Consider the following 17,366-nt stretch of genomic DNA (forward strand, 5'->3'; position numbering starts at 1 on the left):
TTTCTTTTTACTGCCCTTATTGCTTTATAACCTCTGCCACCTCTCTCAGAGCTGGTTTGAGAAGCAAAGTACTGTGCAAAAAGTTACTGGTCAAAAAGAAACCCATCATTTGTCTCTGAAGTCTCCTTAAATATGTTAATTCTGTTCACAGATTCTCTATCAATCTCATATTTACACATACAGAGTCACACAAAAAGTCTGCTCATTAGCTGACTCTCCATTTGGTCCTGCCCCATCACTCCATTTATTTAACAAACCTGTAACTCTTCCAGGTGTGCCCTTTCACAGACACTACTGCTTTTTCCTGGTGTGAACTCCTCATTTCAGCCTCCCTAGAGAGGAAATCTGTTCAGCACTTCATTGTCCTGTTTCACATCTCATCCCAAAGACTGACCATTTCCTATTCCTTTTTGTATTCTTGAAATATTTTTCTCCCATCACCTAACAGAAGCTGGTATCACTCCCTTTGCAGCTTGCAAAGTTTCTCCAAAATAATGAAAAGAAAGAGAGGGGAAAAGGATATTTAGAGTAATGACAGAGAGGTGAGAGAAAGCATGCTTAATTCAAAGATATAATTAAAAATACATGTCTGATTTTACGAGACTTTGACCAATTCTACAGACATTTGGGAGACATTGCCTTACTTTCTCATTTTTGGCTGCTGCATATTTAAAGTCAAATGCTTCACATTACAAGGACAGCAACCAACCCTTAGCCTGGGATGGCAAACAGGTGCCTGCTGGAGTACCCAGTTACTCCTAGTCTGTCACATCCAAAATCTCTTGTCTCGGCCAACAAGAATCGCAAGGATGCTGCCCCTTGCCATCAGCACCACAGAGTATTCCCATTAATGTGTTGAGCCATGTGAAAATAGAAAGACAACCATTTTGAAAGAAACTTTGCACTCTCGGCCTCTAGGCACAACTGCATAAGTACACAGAACACGAAAGATTAAGTACTAGACTTTCAGCAAATGAAATGTATGGCAGATGCTGCTTTATAAGAGCTCACAAAGGAAATGCCAAAGCAAAGGAATGAAGTGGTGGCATCTTCAGAGCCTACCACTACTTTTCTAGGCTACTGCCATTATTGAGGAACGTGTGTGTGTGTGCGTGTGTGTGTGTGTGTGTGTGTGTCTGAGTGTGTGTGTCTAAGTGTGTTTGTCTGTGTGTCTGTGTCTGTGTGTGTGTCTGAGTGTGTGTGTCCTCATTAATTCCACTGTAGTTTGGACAGGAAACAGCACAGATGCCAATGCATTCATAAATGAGCTTTGATTAGAACTGGAGTTGAAATGTGTGTGTGTATTCAGAGTATTTATTTCTCTTGCCTAGTCAATAAGCACTTCTCCCTATCAGGATGAAGGGAAGAAGCTGAGTGCTGACCAGAACCAAGATGTTTCATGTTCTTTTCTCCCCCTCACAGGTCATATCTTCTGTGAAGAAATATATAAATACAGCACTGGCACTTGACAATTGAAGCCAGCAATACCAGCCACAGCCTGCAGCCATAAGCATCAGCAGTGCTGATGTGTCATGTATTTCGTGGTAATTAATTAAATTATTCCCATACATCATTTAAATCACAGCTGGAATGAGCCTACCTTTCTGGATAGATCAGGGGCATCACAATGTTTTGTAACTCGTGGCTTCATAAACACACAGCTGTAGGTTGAAAATAATGTTTTCAAAAGATAGTGTGTTGGCATCCCAAAGCAGGCAAGAAAGAACTAAAAATGTTACTGACAGATGTTCTCTCCAGTCACACCATATTGTTTCCATTGACCCACAAAGTATTTTCAAGTGCAGAAATTCTGGGTTAGTTTTGTGCAATGATCTGGACTTAGGAGAAATCAGAAAAAAAAATTAATGTGGCTGCCTCCAAATCTCTGTAAAAGCCAATGAAATATCCAGTGAAACCACAGGTGACAGGTCTGTGTACATGATTTGAGGACTTTGTGTCTCAGTTTCACTCATTCATGTGCGTTCTTGAAGTGAAGCTCAATCTGACATTTCAAAATCAGACACAGTTTGAGTTCAGGAGTGATTATCTCACATGTAGGGTAAGAACAAGGCATATAATCAATCAAATTACTTGGGTTTTAGCTGGATTCATCAGACAACTCTGGACAAGGTCAGTGAACCACAGCATTAAAATGTGTACAGAGGACTTAAAAATAACAACTACAGAATTAATATGACTTCAGAGTAATTTTTTAATCCCAATTAAAAGTGCATCATAAATAGCTTTTGACTAAGCAGATATTCAGAAGTTTTACAACAAAGGTAAGGACTCCAATACCAAAACTTAGGAAGAAATACTTTATTTTCTTAGCTACTGTTCAGAAAGCCCTGAGGAAACTGATCCCCATATCCCTAAGAGGTCTGCAGCAAAGAAGCTGAAAAGCACTTCGTGCAGACAGCTCCCGGTAGTACTTGGTAAGAAAACGAGGCACAACATACCCAGAAAGCTTGCTCAGGTCACACCTTCTCAACACCACTTGAATTCCATGTATTCTTCCCTTTTGGCAGCAACTACAAAGAGAGACACGGTTCTCCCTGGCAAGTATCCCGCTACTGGACAGGTAACAGTTTTTGCTAGCAAGTAAGGTCAGACACCTGTTGCTCATCAGAAGTCACAAAAACACTGTTTCACTGCCAGAAAAACGGGAACAGCATTACTAGTAAGGCTTCAAACACAGCAGCCATAAACCCCCTCAGTCACTCCGCATACAAAGTTACAAATGAACAAAGCTACTAGCTTTTTTTTTGCCTTTTTTTTTAAACAAAGAACAAGCTCAACAGACTTTAATTCAAATACACTTATAATAAGTAAACATTTCAAAATCAAAATTGGAGGGAGCGGACTGAAACACCCAGACATTCTTGCTTTACTCTCCACCCTCCTAGAGAAGGAATGGTTACTTCTGATAGCAGTTTGATCAATACAGAAGACTCCCACAAACTAAAAGCTTTTGTCTTAGTTAGGTATTAGCTATATAGTTAAGTACATTCAAAAGTCCTTGTATCAATTTGGTGTTTTTCAAGTACCTGACAGCTGGTCCTTTTACAGATAACAAACATCCCCTTCTGGCCTGCAGTATTACATCAAAATCCATCTCTCCCAGTCCATATATAAACTGAGAATCTTATTTAGGTGAAGTCTACTGGCTGACTCAGGTATTAATGTTAACCTCTCTAAAATGAAAACATTATGAAAGACTTATTCTCTATTTAGCAGTGTCACATCTCCTACTGATAGATTTGGGTTGTGCTCCTGATCACTCAGATGACACACACCTACAAAATTTTAGAAGAATAAAATCTGAATAATTAAAATACACACTATCTGGAAAAATATTAGAGATGTGTAAGATTAGGAATAAAAAAGCAAACAGCTGTAATGCATTTAATTGTTTTGTGCAGGTAATATTTTTACAGGCTATAGCCAATCAATAAAGAAACAATACAAGTATTTCAGTCTTTTTTGCTCCTTTTTTCCAAGACACTTGACTTGTACTTTGAGCTTAAGTAGTAGTTAGGTAGTTAATCTACTGACAGACAATCTAAACAGAAAATAATTTTTTTGTTGTACCACTAAATCATTAATATCATTAGTGGTACAGAAATTCAGTGCTGTACCAGTAATAAGATTTTCCTGGTTCCTTGTAGAGGTAAATCTGTAATCCAGCTAATTGGACTACAACAGTAGAAAAATCAAACTATCCCCAAGTTGTGTTCAGGAAATGTTGCACATAACAGCTTTAGATTAAATTACCATTTGTTTTCATCCAGAATATTGCAATGATGGGCAAAATTATCTCTAAAAGTAAAATGTGTACTAAAAAAAAAGATTAACACTTTATGATGACTAAACAAAATAAATGACAAGTAGGTACCCAAGAAGATTCAAAACTCTACAACCAGAGCTTATTTTTATCAGAAAGGTTTGAGTGCCAATTGTTTCAGGTTGAAATAAATTCATTGCTTGATATCTCAAGTTATGAACTTCTCTTCATTCATAAAGTGAATAAATCCCCAAAAGTCCTTACTTAATAAAAATACCTTGAACATTACAATCTACTTAAGAGCAACATAACACTTAATAGCTGTACTGTAAAAGCTGATTCAACAAAGTTGTGAAGGTGAACTTTGATTTGATAAAGTCTCATTGCAGCACATAAAAATGAAGCTTGCAATTTGTTTCCTGGCAGAAAAAAGAATATTCAATTCACTAGAGTGCATATAACAAAACCAAACATGCAATCTATTGCTTTTAAAATTTTTACTGCAACATAACATTGAGAGAACAGTAATTAGATATTTGTATTTTTTTCCCCAAAAGAAAATATGTAAACAGGATAGTAATTTTATCTGTATGTATACAGCTTCTCAGATTTGAGGGGGACAAAGGAGAGGGTGGTGTTTCTCAATAATCAAGACATTTTGAACTGTAATGGGTTTTCATTTGGGAAAAAAGAAAACACTGTATTAACTCAGCATTAGACAAAAATACTGTGTTTCTTTTACTACTTTCAAATAACTGAAAAAGAGAACCCCAAATCTCCTTCTTTTGGCGTTCAGGATTATATTTGCTCAGATCTTTTAAGATTTCATAAAAGCTGCTACCCAGTGTTGCCATGAAATACAGACTGTAGAATCTACGTAGCACAAGCTGCTTCCAATACCAATGCTAAGTGGAAAGGAACATGAAGCAGTGCATTACACTACATTTCTGGAACTAGTACAATAAGAGTGAAAACCTAAGAGTGAAAAAGTTAAGCTACAGTTTATAGAAGGAACTAATTATGTGCAGAAGCTGATTTTTGGTTGTTTTTTTTTTACACTGTGCGATTTTCTGCGCCTGCCAATTTAAAGCAGAACATACTTGTTGCTTTCTTTGCTTTGTTTCTTATGTTCTCCCTTCCACCCACCCCCTATATACCATACACCAAGCATTATGAATGTAAGCCCAAATATCCCAAATAATCCAGTGAACAAAGTTAGTGTAATGCACTGGGTATGACATGTGAAATAGAAAAAGTTCTCTCAGTCTTCATCAAAGTTCTGTTGTAGAAGAAAGTTGGCAGCCAAGTTCTCATTCTTCTCGCAAGCAAAATACGCCTGTATCACAAGTCCTTCGGGAAACCCTAATGCCTTTAACTGAAGAAAAGAAACACATTTAGAAAGCACTGTTTTTATATTAAATTTCTCTTTATGTTTAGTGTCTTGAGGTGTCACTTAAGCAATTACTGACTTCTTGAAAACTACACTGCTGCCCAGGGCAATACAGCCTTTAGTGAGCAAAAAATAAAGGTGTTACCTCTGTCTTTAGTAAACAGAATTCTCTCTTGAAAAAACAATTGGACTAAGCCTAATGAAGCACCATAAAACATGATACTTCTTTAGTGACACAGTAAGTCATTAAAATGGACCTGGGTCACAGTAATGTCAGGAAGTAACAGCACATTGTACTGATGCAGACAAATAATCTTCAAACAATGCCTATTTCAATTACACAAAGCTCCAAGGGACTTTAAACAAAAATTGGCTGGAACAAAAGCTCCCAGCCTGTCATCTCTAGTAGACAGCCCAACACATCACATTAAGCCATACTGTCAATTGTTTATACTCGATTTTCACATTTTAAAAAATTGACTACACACTGCAGCCAAGAGAAGTAAGTTGAGAGCAATCTGGTTTTCGAAGTCAAGAAACTAAATAATGTCTGGGACACAGTGACAACAGGGCATGAGAACACCAGAGGAGAACTTATTACTGTGCCAAGGGAAATGGGTTTAGCCTGCACTTAAGAGGCAGTGAGCAAATTAAACCTTGTTTTAGCCAAAGGCAAGTACATACAACCATTTGGAGATCTTCTTGAAGTCCTCGTACCACCTGCATTTCACATACAGGACAGATCAAATAATTGTGAAAAATTGTGTCCTAGTATCCCTCAACTATTCCTAGATTTTATTTCGTGCCCACCAACAGCATGATTGGATCAGCTGCAATACTGAGACATTTAAATTCTGAGGTGTGTTTCACAAAACGGAAAGATGTCTCTGTTGGGTTTTAGATCAGACTGGAAGGGTAATAATGTTCTACTGCATAAAATGGCTTTAAAAGGACATGCAGCAGATTAGAGGGGATAATCTGTGAAGTGCATGGACAAACAATTTTATTAGACTAATTCTATTAATTTTCAATTTCCTTGAGATCTAAAGAATTGACACCTATACTCAAGTAGTTATTTTGTGATGATTCTTACATAATCTTTGGCTTTGCCAGATGGAAAAAAACATTCTCTGCGATACAAAACCACTACCACAGTATGGGAGAAGTCTTGCAATTTGTCTTAAGAAGAAACCTCAGAGGTGTTACCATCTATGCAAAAACATATTTAGCCAGTGTTACAGACTGTATTTATGATTGCAATGCTACAGACATGTTTACTTGTTATTTTTAGGAAGCTATAATTAAGTAATTCCCATAGACAGACAAATATCTGGGTAGAGTTTTGATTTCAACTTACCTAATTAATTATGAGCCTTGTTACTATTCAGGTACTCTGCAAACAGTGCTTATACAGACAGATATTTGTACCTGGACACCTATCACAGTATGATCTAAACCAGCACTGGTTGAGGCTTTTGCAAGAGGAATTACTGCCTGAGCTCCCATTCCCAAGGAAAACCATTCAATCATTAATTATCACAAATGGTTTCTGATCACTTAAAAGGCTCTGCATTTTCTCAGAAAAAGACAGATTTCAGGTATTTTAGACTCAATTACTCTAAAGCAAGAGATGTGATCTGAAACGGGACTACAGCAGCTATGAAATACCAAGCATGAAAATACCAAACATGAGGCAGAACTGCTGAGCATAAAACAAAGTTTAAGTTAAAGGATGTCTTAAGCATGCACTGGACTCAACACCCTACAGCAACAGCCAAGCAGCACTTCAAGAAGAAGGGCTCACCCTTTCTATAGCTTCTTTTTCCTGAGGTGTTACTTGAATGTAGTTCATATGAGCATTTCCACCATCTGCTACTTCTCCAGTGCTGGCACCATCATCACTTCCACTTAAACCTTGGCGAGACTCTAGAACTGGCTCATTCAACATATGAATAAAGTGTTCCTGGTGTTGGCTTATTTGCTGTGATGCATGGAACAATAAAAGAAAACACACGTATTTAAATAACTCATGCTTAAGCCTGCTAACAGACACGTAAAAATATTCATTTTCAGAGAATCAAGTAGTCAATGAAATGTGTAAAAAGTGCATAGAGAAAAATTATTAAATCTAACCATAAGAAATGCAATTTCATGTGATCCTTTCCTCTTCCCCATCCCCTTTGCACCCTCTTAGGAAGAGTCTCAGACTCATTTTTAATGTCATAGAAAACATGTTCTGTACAGCAACAACAGCTGAAAAGCCAATAGAATGTTGTAACTGCAGTAACAAACTACCCCAGGTAACATCAACACATGCCTCTACTGTAAAGTAACATCAGAATTATCAAGCATTCTTTTCTTCTTTTAAGATTCACCTGCAGTAGTTGAGGGTTTTCCCGCCCAATCTGCTGTAGCAATGCCGGTAGCAGAGAAGGATTTTGCTGGATAATTTGTCTCATCTGCTGGAACTGAGGCTGATTTCGTAAAAACTCAAGGGGATGTCCTGAAAAATCAATGAGGTACCATGTTTTTCAAGAAGTTACAAAGAATCTTAATGAAATACACATCTACACTGTAACTGTAGATAGAAACAGGACATGAAAGTGGCCAACACACCCCCCACTTAGGAACAGAGGAACTTGCTTCCTCACACTGACTTCAGCTTTAAGCAAGACTTCTCTATACTAAGGTTAAACAATGTATATTCTTTCCACCCAGATTTAAGGACCAACAGCCTTGTCTTTGATTTCTAGCATTTTTCTCTTTATGTCTCATCTCTGAGTAAACTCATTCAGAGACACCTACCCAGTCTACTGTCTTTTCTCTGCTTCTACAACAGAGCTTTCTGTCTCCTGCAACGGGCCAGTTCTGGCTCAAGGGAGTCTTTCCTTCCCATATAACCTAGACTGTGCTGACCCTGAGATTAGCTCAGTTGGTTAAAACTTAGCTGTAATAGTGCCCAAGTCATGGGTTCAATCCCCTGTATGGGCCACTGACTTAAGAGTTTGACTTGATGATCCTTGTGGGTCCCTTCCAACTCAGAATTGTGATTCAGTTATTTACTGCCTTGAACAGAACAGTGTCTGAACTGCTCTGAAATATCCCATGTTCCACATTCTCTCTTTATGGATTATGCCATGTGTCCCTGTCACCACCACCTGTATGTTTAACACTCTGGCTTCTTACCACGGCTTGTATCTTTAACACCATCTCTGCCACAGCCTAAACCAGACCTTCCCTACCCCTTCATTACTCTCATGTATTTATCTCCCTTTAAGACAAAGTTCCCTTCACCAGGCACCTACCACTGTCCATGAGCTGAGTGAGGAGTCCCAGGTCATTCACAGGTCTCTCAGGTGCTACACTTCATGGCCTAATTGCTGTTTTCTCCCTTCATATTCCCACTTCCATGGGGTAGGGACATAAGGATAGCCATGGCCAACAGTGCCCAGTTAGCCAGAGTAGGAAGCCAGAGTTTTTACGTGACAGAAAACACAACTCCACCCACATCTGTGGTCTTACACTTAAATCCAAAGTACTGAATCAAAAGAATTGTGCAAGTCCACTGCATTTTTTGAAACCTCACTGCAGATATATCAACACAGAACAAGCTGCTTGTTCAAAGAAAGCACCACACTTGGCATTTCCACATTACAGCTCTTATCCAGTTCCATTTGATCAGTTCTCAAGCATCAGGAACTTAAAACTGACTGAAGAAGCAAATGATTAAATTAAATGTCTTCATCATATCCTCTCAAATAACATCTTTCTTACCTCCTAATGAACTAGTAGTCGTAGGGATAGTTGCTACTGCTGCTGCCACTGCTGAAGAAGACTGAGAGGTACCAGTGCTTGCTGTTTGAGGAGGTTCAGTCGCAGCCTGATTATCTCCAGGTATACCCTAAAGCCACAGTTCACACAATTACCCACAGAATGCTAAAAGATACTTATTTCAAATGCATGTAATATTTGCTTTTTCAGAAAGAGAGAAAAAAACCCAAAACCCCTTTATGCTTTCACTGCAAATACAAAGCATGATGCTGTGATAGGTATGCATTTACAGCTGAGAGAACACTCTGAAAAGAGTAATTTTATTTTTTGACAAGAAAAGTATGTGGTTTGTATAGCAAGATCCTAAAGCATGCCGTGCATCAGTTTAAAAACACATTTTACTCCATAAAAAGTATTTGCTTTGAATCCTGTTCCAAGGTATTTGATAGGAGCAAAAAAGTTAAGCCCAAATATAGTTAAAATATGCCATAGTGTTATACAGAAGAAGTTACATTACAGCAACAGAATTGCACTATACAGTGCTAACTGAGATTATCCCTGCAATACAAGCTGGGAGGAAACTGAGAGGAAATACCAGAACACAGCCCCTAGGACCTCTTCCCCCAGTACAAAACTGTCATTTACTTTCTCTTAAGTGAGAAAAGGTCTGTATGTAATCAAATTTTAGCAGTTGAAAAAAAAAACACAAACACCCAAATTTAACTTGTCATTTGTTTACTTCCCATGTACAAACAACTTCCTCTAAGAACTGGTTGCTCAGGGGGGTGAAACAGACAGCTAAAAAAGAACAATTATAGTGAACTAGAAAGTGGATTATACAACCCAGACACACCTTTCTATTGCATAGGAATTCTTCAGACTTCCTACCCTAACCCTGTCATCCCTCACAGTCAATGAACTCCTCCACCAAACTTGTCCTTTCAGCCTTCCTCCCTGAATCCTGGAAAACTCAGACAGCTTGGCTTGGGAGAGACACAAGGAAAGAATCCTGTATGACAATCAGTCCAGTGAAATTACCCCAAAAAAGGCCATCCTTCAGTTTGGGAAGCACAGTACATAAGGAACAAGCTGAATGGAAACATTACAGAACTTCAGTGTAACCAGAAACCACAGAGGGTTGTCAAGCCTGCCTTAGAAATCACTGGTAAGTAATGTAGGTTAAAAACCTTGCTGCACTGTGTTCTTCACATGGTATATTCATCACTACAGCTGAAGAAAAAGGACAAATACAGCTAATATAGAAGGCACATGTAGAAAGTGAGAAATGGACTGTGTTCCAGGCAAAACTTTGCCTTACCTGTGTGATAAGAAGCACAGCAAGGTATAAATCACCTAATCATCATCAGGTATGTGTTTAAGTCACTCAGAGGGATAAATTCAAGTTTTCCCTGTCACATACTTCATTACCTTTATATGGCTTCCTACACTTCCCTCCTTCCACAGAGGGGGAGGAAAATTCCATTTATGATACAATTCTGAGGTAACTCTTTCTTATCACTGGCTTACAGACCATTGCTTAAATAACTTTTCCCATCAAATCAGTTGTTTCTAGAAACCCAAGTATAATGTAAAAACTTGGGTTAATCTTCTAAAACTACCAGCTGATTTCACCTGTTCACAGGCATTTGTCATCACTGCAATCTGTGCCCAGATCAAACAACGTGCTTGTTTAAACCTTAAGTTTGCTCTTGAATGGAAGCACTATGTAACCTAGTTTAAACAAATTTACTTTGAAATTATTTGCCATCTTGAGCATCACCTCAACTGTTAAAACACAAGCTTGAGGTGTCACTCTCCAGATAACAGAGACTGTGTACAGTTGTGATCAGACAAGACCAGTGAGGTTTGTTCATAGAGCTACCCGAAGAATAAAACATGGTATCAATTCACATACAAGTCACACTGAATGTAAACATCTCTTGGACAGTGAAAAGGCCACTGTTGCCCTGTGGTGGATGAAACAATTGTTTACTGTTTAACTGAGCACTACAGCAGCTTTTAGCTGACATGGCTCCCCACGGGGTAACAATCCCAGCAGGTCCAGCCCCTGCACAGGACAGAGAACAGAGTAATTCCCTCTGGAAGGTACCTACAGTGATCATCTAATCCAGCTGCCCGGCCAATTCATGGCTGACCAAAAGTTGCAGCCCGTAAAGGACATTGTTCAAACACCTCTGAGACACTGACAGGCACAGGACACTGACTGACCACCTCTCCAGGGAGCATGTTCCATGTGTGTGACCATCCTCATGGAAAAATGTTTCCTACAAATTTCCAAACTAAAAGGCTGCAAGCAATGGTCGGGTTGTTGATGGCAGGACTGTTGATGACAGAGGACAGGACTCCTTCCTGATTAGGGGATAGGAATTCTTGGGTCAAAGGGAGATCTGAATGTAAATGCCTCCAAAGACGAGTCTGGCACATAGAAAAAGAAAGGGTGTATTTTGGAATTGAGACTTCCTTCCATGACCACAGCTCATGGACAAAGGATTACATCCAGATCCTCAGTGATGAAGCCATGAAAACTGAACAGCTGGTCACTTGAACCATGAACAACACGCAGAATTGTCAGGGCTCATCTGAGGAACAGCTACACTTGAAGCATAAGGAGTTCTCTTGACATTTCTTTCCAATACTGTGCAGGTACCTTTGGTGTGCTGGTTCTTTAAACCTGGACAGGGGTATACCCTTAGACATCTTACCACCCTAATTATACTCTGCAGATTTTATCAAAGATGATGCTGGTGATAGTTTGGAGTATCAAAGAACAGTGTCATCAATGGACCTGAATTAACAAAAAGTAAGCCTTTTTTTTTTCATGCAGCAGGACAGTAAGGAACATACTTAGACCCCAGCAGATCAAGAACAGTTAGAAAGACCATTTATGACAAAAAAAATCTCCTAGAAGGACAACAGAAGGAGGCCAGCTAATATGGTCTCCAAGAGCAACACTTTTCTTCCCCATTTCTTTTTCCAGCAAAAAACAGACGAAGAACAAAGAAAATATATTCTCAGTGAGTAACACGAAACATAAAGGGGCCAGGTTATATAAGAGAAGGACTCATTTTATACACAGGACCTTCTGAAGTGGTAGAAATTAACTGTTCAAACCAGTTGGAAAACCTATTTGGCAGATATGACCTGTGTTGAACTCCATCATAGAGATGTTTTACCTCTATTCTGGACTGACTGAACAGAAATAAGATAGAGGAGGGAAATGCCAGGTTAAGTGTGCAAGAACTGCACCCTGTACAGGACTGCCACACACCCGGCAACCCCAAAACTCAGGGGAGGCACTGAATTTATCAGTATGTACAGACCCTGAGATCCTGGTTGTAGTAATACCAAGGTCATGGGTTCAAACCCCTATGTGGGCCATTGACTTAAGAGTTGGACTCAATGATCCTTGTGGGTCCCTTCCAACTCAGAATAATCTGTGATTCTGTGAGTAGATGAACAGTAAAAGCCACAATTTATGGCATGAAAAACAAATGTTTGAGATTGCAGACTTATGATAGATAGTTGGGAGCTACTGCATGGTCAGCCTAACACTAGATGAGAACTCAACCTTTTACATTTTTGTACTCAAAGCAAGAGTTAGTTTAAAATCTGAAGGTTACAAAGTCTTGGGAACACTAATGTAAGCAACAAGCATGCCAGTGACTTGCAGTTGCAACTAGTGAAGAAAAGCTTCATTGACAAAAGCAGTTTTCTAACTGGAAGTAAAGATGCCAATTTTCTCATCAATCCATCAGAAATGCAATCCACACATATTTTGCAAGGACTGGTTTAAGGTGTCTGGTTTCCAGACTTTAATAAAGTTCAGATCTGCCAGAAAAAGCAAAAACCACATCAGGGGAAAAATGGTATGCTAGAGTGAAAACTAAATGCACTGGAAATATTGATTAGGCAACAAGATCACAGACTGATTCTATGGTGGTCACAATTCACCTGTCAGATTGAAACACAGCATGAAATAATACCCTAAGCCCCTAAAACAACTCACAAGGTTTCCACTAAAGTGAAATTACTCTTTTATTTCCTCTCATGCCAATGAAGTTCATTTCACCCTTCAAACTGCATTTATCAAATGAAAATTGTTTCTTCTTGAAAACGCTGCTTAAATTAAAACGTCAGTGAAACTAAGCACACTTCAAAAAAACTCTCCAAATTTTCTGTTTGGAAAGTATGTCAAGAACACTGTGCATTATCAGCAAAAACAATGAACTGGAGCTTAAAAAAGAATGTTCTAGGTGATGTTATATGTACTAATGCCAAAGTACAACTGATCAACTAATGCATGTCACCAAGATGTGAAACAAAGTCATTGGCAGCAAAAACTCTCACTGTAACAGAACACACTTTACATACATATCCATGTAAATCAACAAAGAATAAAAGCAAAGAAGTGATAGGGGCTGTTAGGGATGCCTTTGGTGTTTTCTGTATCACATCACAACCCTCAGGATCTGAATCTCATCCTGCTGGGGAAGCTGCTCCTCTGTGACCACAAACTACTCTCACTGATTGGTTAATATTCAGAATCACTCCTAAATCAAAGTGAAAGTTATTATGTGGAAAACACAAGAACAGAAATAACAAGATGCAGGTAAAACAGCTGCTCACCATTAGGAGATACTCCACTGCTCTGTCAGGGTTGTTGAAACTGGCCCTCAGGGCAGCGATGACTTGCTCTCGTTCGTAGCCCATTGACATGATCTCAGTCACCATGTTCTCATAGGACTGACCCGTCACTGGAAGTCACACGACCACCATTTTAAGGGAATAAGACAAAAAAAAAATTGCAAAATAGTTTCAATGGATGAACCTCATTTCTACTCAAGTTCAAGTCATTCATTGAAAAGTGAAGAGTAGTTCACACTGAATGTGTCATGTGGCTTTAACTCCAAATATACTCTGGTGATTTCATTATGAATTTGATTAGAAATAGGAGAGGGTAATGAACACAATATAAGTGTCTATTGACAAAAGCAGCACTTATGATACATATGTACTTCTAATTGAAATAATGTTCTCTCTCCAAGTTTTCATCTAAGGTCAAGGGTACCCTCACAGCTAATATTCAATTCCTGATGCAATCAAGGAAAGTTTCCTGCAGCGTGTATTTGGAAATCAAAACTTTCAAGGCAGAAATGCACTTGTCAGACTGTTACCCATTGAGGTATTCCCAAAGAAACACTTTTTGCTATGCTGTTGTTGGGTTGATGACCAACAGTGATGACCAAGTTACAAATATATATTGCTACATGCTGGTGATGATGAGCAAAGTAATTTAATCAACTTAACATGGACCACCTCAAGTCAGGCAGAAGACTTAAAAGTTGTATCTAGGAAAGCCACTCAATGAGACCAAGTTATCTTAATTAATTAGTATCTCAATCAATTTAACATTTGACTAGACACCCATCACATCAAATCCCCCAACTCTTATAGTATAGCTGGACGAAAACTGTCCCATACCTGCAGCCATCAAGACAAATGGGTACACACACTATAGAACAGCAATTTAAGGGCAACTGATCACTACACTGACCTCATTGTAGGGAGGATTATTATCTATTTTCATAATCTATTTAACTTTTCTTCCTTCAAAAGCAGATAGTAGATTTAACCATTATAAACAAATGTAACTATTCAATTACAAAATGCAATTGAGCAACATCTTAAAGGTTCTCTTCCCAGGGGGAGGAAAAAAAAATAAAGGGAAAAAAAAAGAGAAAAACCCAGACATAAAATACCATCTCTTTCCCTGGTTAAAAGTATTCTTGATCTCAGTGGAATACAACTATTGACTGACTCTGTAAGTAACAAGCTAGTGACAAGAGAGTTAAATAATTAAGTCACCATAAAAAACAGCTGATTAATAAAAAAACCCAAACAAACATAAAGGAAATAAATATTGGTAGAACTACTCTGTTAAGACAAGTAAGTCACAGCTGAAAGAACCAACAAAAACATCAAGTTTTATTCCCTTAGGCAGAAGGTGTTTAACTCGAGCCAACATTAACACAATCCCATTGCCTGGTTTTTAACAAATGCTTCATCAGTGAATGTTTAGCTTAGGGCAGTAAACTCGAGAACAAACAATAAAACAGCCCTAGCCCAAGGATATTTGTGCATTATCCATAAATAATGGATTTACAACCCTTGACTAATTTGAGCATTTGTTTTTCAGGTTTCAAAGTAATAGTGCCAACCTGAGTTTAAGGAATGGCTAAGTTCATGTCTTCCCACAGAACTACAAGATCAATCATTTTACATCTACCTTCATTTTTTTCAGATATTAAAAAAACACAACCTAACAAACAAAAAAAAACCCCTATCACCTAAACTTTACCCTAGAAATACATATTTTAATATAGATCTTCAGAGACTTAAAAGAGCTGAGCCAAGAATTGTCCCTTCTGCTCGAGTTCTTCCTTACCAAGCACTGGTTTATCCTGACTGTTGCTAACAAACTACTCAAGCAGACAAAGCCAACAGCAGACAGAACACTCATTGACCTAGTTAGTTACTACTTAAAACATTTCTGTAGGGCTTTTTCAATATAAGCTAGGTAGAGACTGGAACCAGTGTAAGAGATTTGATAGAGGAAAAAAGATGCAAAGAGGCTGACCTGCTCTGCTACATGAGCCATAATTAAAAGCAGGAGGAGGAAACAGAATTCCTGCAAATTTAGACATGGGTACTTCATATACAGGCTGCTTACACAAGTTGTGCCAAAGATCAAGAATAATAATCCAGAAGTTGCACACCAGCAATGCCATGATACAGAGTCAGGCCTATCCCTACACAGGTCTAGTGGAAATGTTTGAGGTCAGTGCTGAACTGATTCTGCTCTTTGCTTTTGTCTTTCAAATAACATTTTAAAGCTGGATTAGCTCTCAAATCCAGTTCATCACACTCCCAATAATTCTCGTCCCATGCCCTAAAGACAGCTTAGGCTGCTCCAGTGGAAGATGTGAGTGTATGGTTGCACAGGAACTGCAAGACGTGCAGGTCTTCACGTAGCGCACAAAGCCACAGCAGTTTTCAGCATCCAGCTGAAAACAAAAGCAAATCAGTACAAATCAATTTCTGTTTTTAAAGTCGAGTCAATTAACTTCAGACAATGTGATTGAGCAGACACAGTAAGAATAAGTCTAGGACCCAACTTGGGATGTAAAAACACACTGCATCAATTTGTACCTATTCCTTTTAGGACAGTTTCCAAAGCAGAAGGACCACAGAGTTCATGCCTGCTGCCTTTGAAAATTTTTGGGCCTGCAACACTTCCAGTATGCTTACCCAGGAAATTACACTCAATGCCTGTTATTTCCAAACTGTAAGGGACATGTGGGTTTACTGTATCAGAGAACCAATCAAAGAACTTTCACATAAAACAGATAGTGAGGCAACACTCCTGAAATAGGATTTTTTTTTCCTAAATTCTGAAGAGAACCAACTCAAGGCCACAAGCTTAATTTAACTTGTTAACAATACAGGTAACATGAGTGTTTGTGAAGACCACATCTTGGCCACTAAGGTACAATAAATGGTTAATGAAACACCCTTAGTAGCAGCAGTAACTTCAAAAATGTAACAGAACTCAATTGGTTGTCTCCTACAGTATCTATCAGCTATTTCAGCTCTAAAATTACAGGTCACACCTAAGACCTAAGCTGCAAGACTAAGCCTAGTGAGTACTACAAGTACACCATGACTGCTTGAGAGACTGTAAAGTTTTCCTACTTTTTCCCTTTTGAGTTGGCAGAAAACAGCGTTTGAACCAAAAGACTTCTCTTCCAACTGGAATTTTAAAAAGACAGACTAGAAAAAAAAAACTAGACTACTAACAATTAAAGTAAGGGAAAGGCAAAGGGCACAGACACTGCTATGTCATATTAAATGCTACAGAAACCTATTAAGTTGTTTTTACTTCTAAACTGAACATACATGTCCATTACTACAGCTCCTAAATCACCCTGGGCTACCTAATGACAACACCTGACTCCAACATATACACACAGCCCTACACAAAACTGTGAGGGAAATCCTTTACTTAGTTTAACTTTTGGTGCCAAATTCCAACTTCATATTTACAGGCATAAGATAAAAAACCACCCCACCTCCTCCCTATTTCTGTGCCTTAATTTGCTACACTCTAAAACAACCCAAAAATTTAAGCAGGAGCAAGGAACTGTGGGTTTGTCTAAATTTCCTAGCAACCACAATCACCATAAGTGAGGGGCAGACCTTCCTATGTTTTTATTCTATCTATTCCACTGAGAAACAAAGATATACAAACTGTCAAAATAAAAGTGAATTGACTAAGTACACTGAGGCATTCACTCCTCAGCCCAGACAGCAGCAGATCTGGTGAATTTTCTAATCTAAGTG

At 38.5% G+C, this 17,366-nt stretch overlaps 1 protein-coding gene across 1 annotated transcript in view; it reads right to left on the minus strand.

The window, feature by feature from the left end:
- Positions 1–4,266: 4,266 nt before the first annotated feature.
- RAD23B (RAD23 homolog B, nucleotide excision repair protein) overlaps positions 4,267–17,366 on the minus strand; it is a 38,824-nt gene continuing 25,724 nt past the window's right edge. The window contains exons 6-10 of the mRNA XM_071580530.1: positions 13,593–13,720; positions 8,949–9,075; positions 7,550–7,677; positions 6,979–7,155; positions 4,267–5,159 (exon numbers count right to left, since the gene is read on the minus strand). Of these exons, the coding sequence (XP_071436631.1) occupies positions 5,046–5,159; positions 6,979–7,155; positions 7,550–7,677; positions 8,949–9,075; positions 13,593–13,720 (674 nt within the window). The 3' untranslated portion in view covers positions 4,267–5,045. The remainder of the gene's footprint in view (positions 5,160–6,978; positions 7,156–7,549; positions 7,678–8,948; positions 9,076–13,592; positions 13,721–17,366) is intronic.

This window comes from Pithys albifrons, chromosome Z, assembly GCF_047495875.1.
Source record: "Pithys albifrons albifrons isolate INPA30051 chromosome Z, PitAlb_v1, whole genome shotgun sequence".
Lineage (NCBI taxonomy): Eukaryota > Metazoa > Chordata > Aves > Passeriformes > Thamnophilidae > Pithys > Pithys albifrons.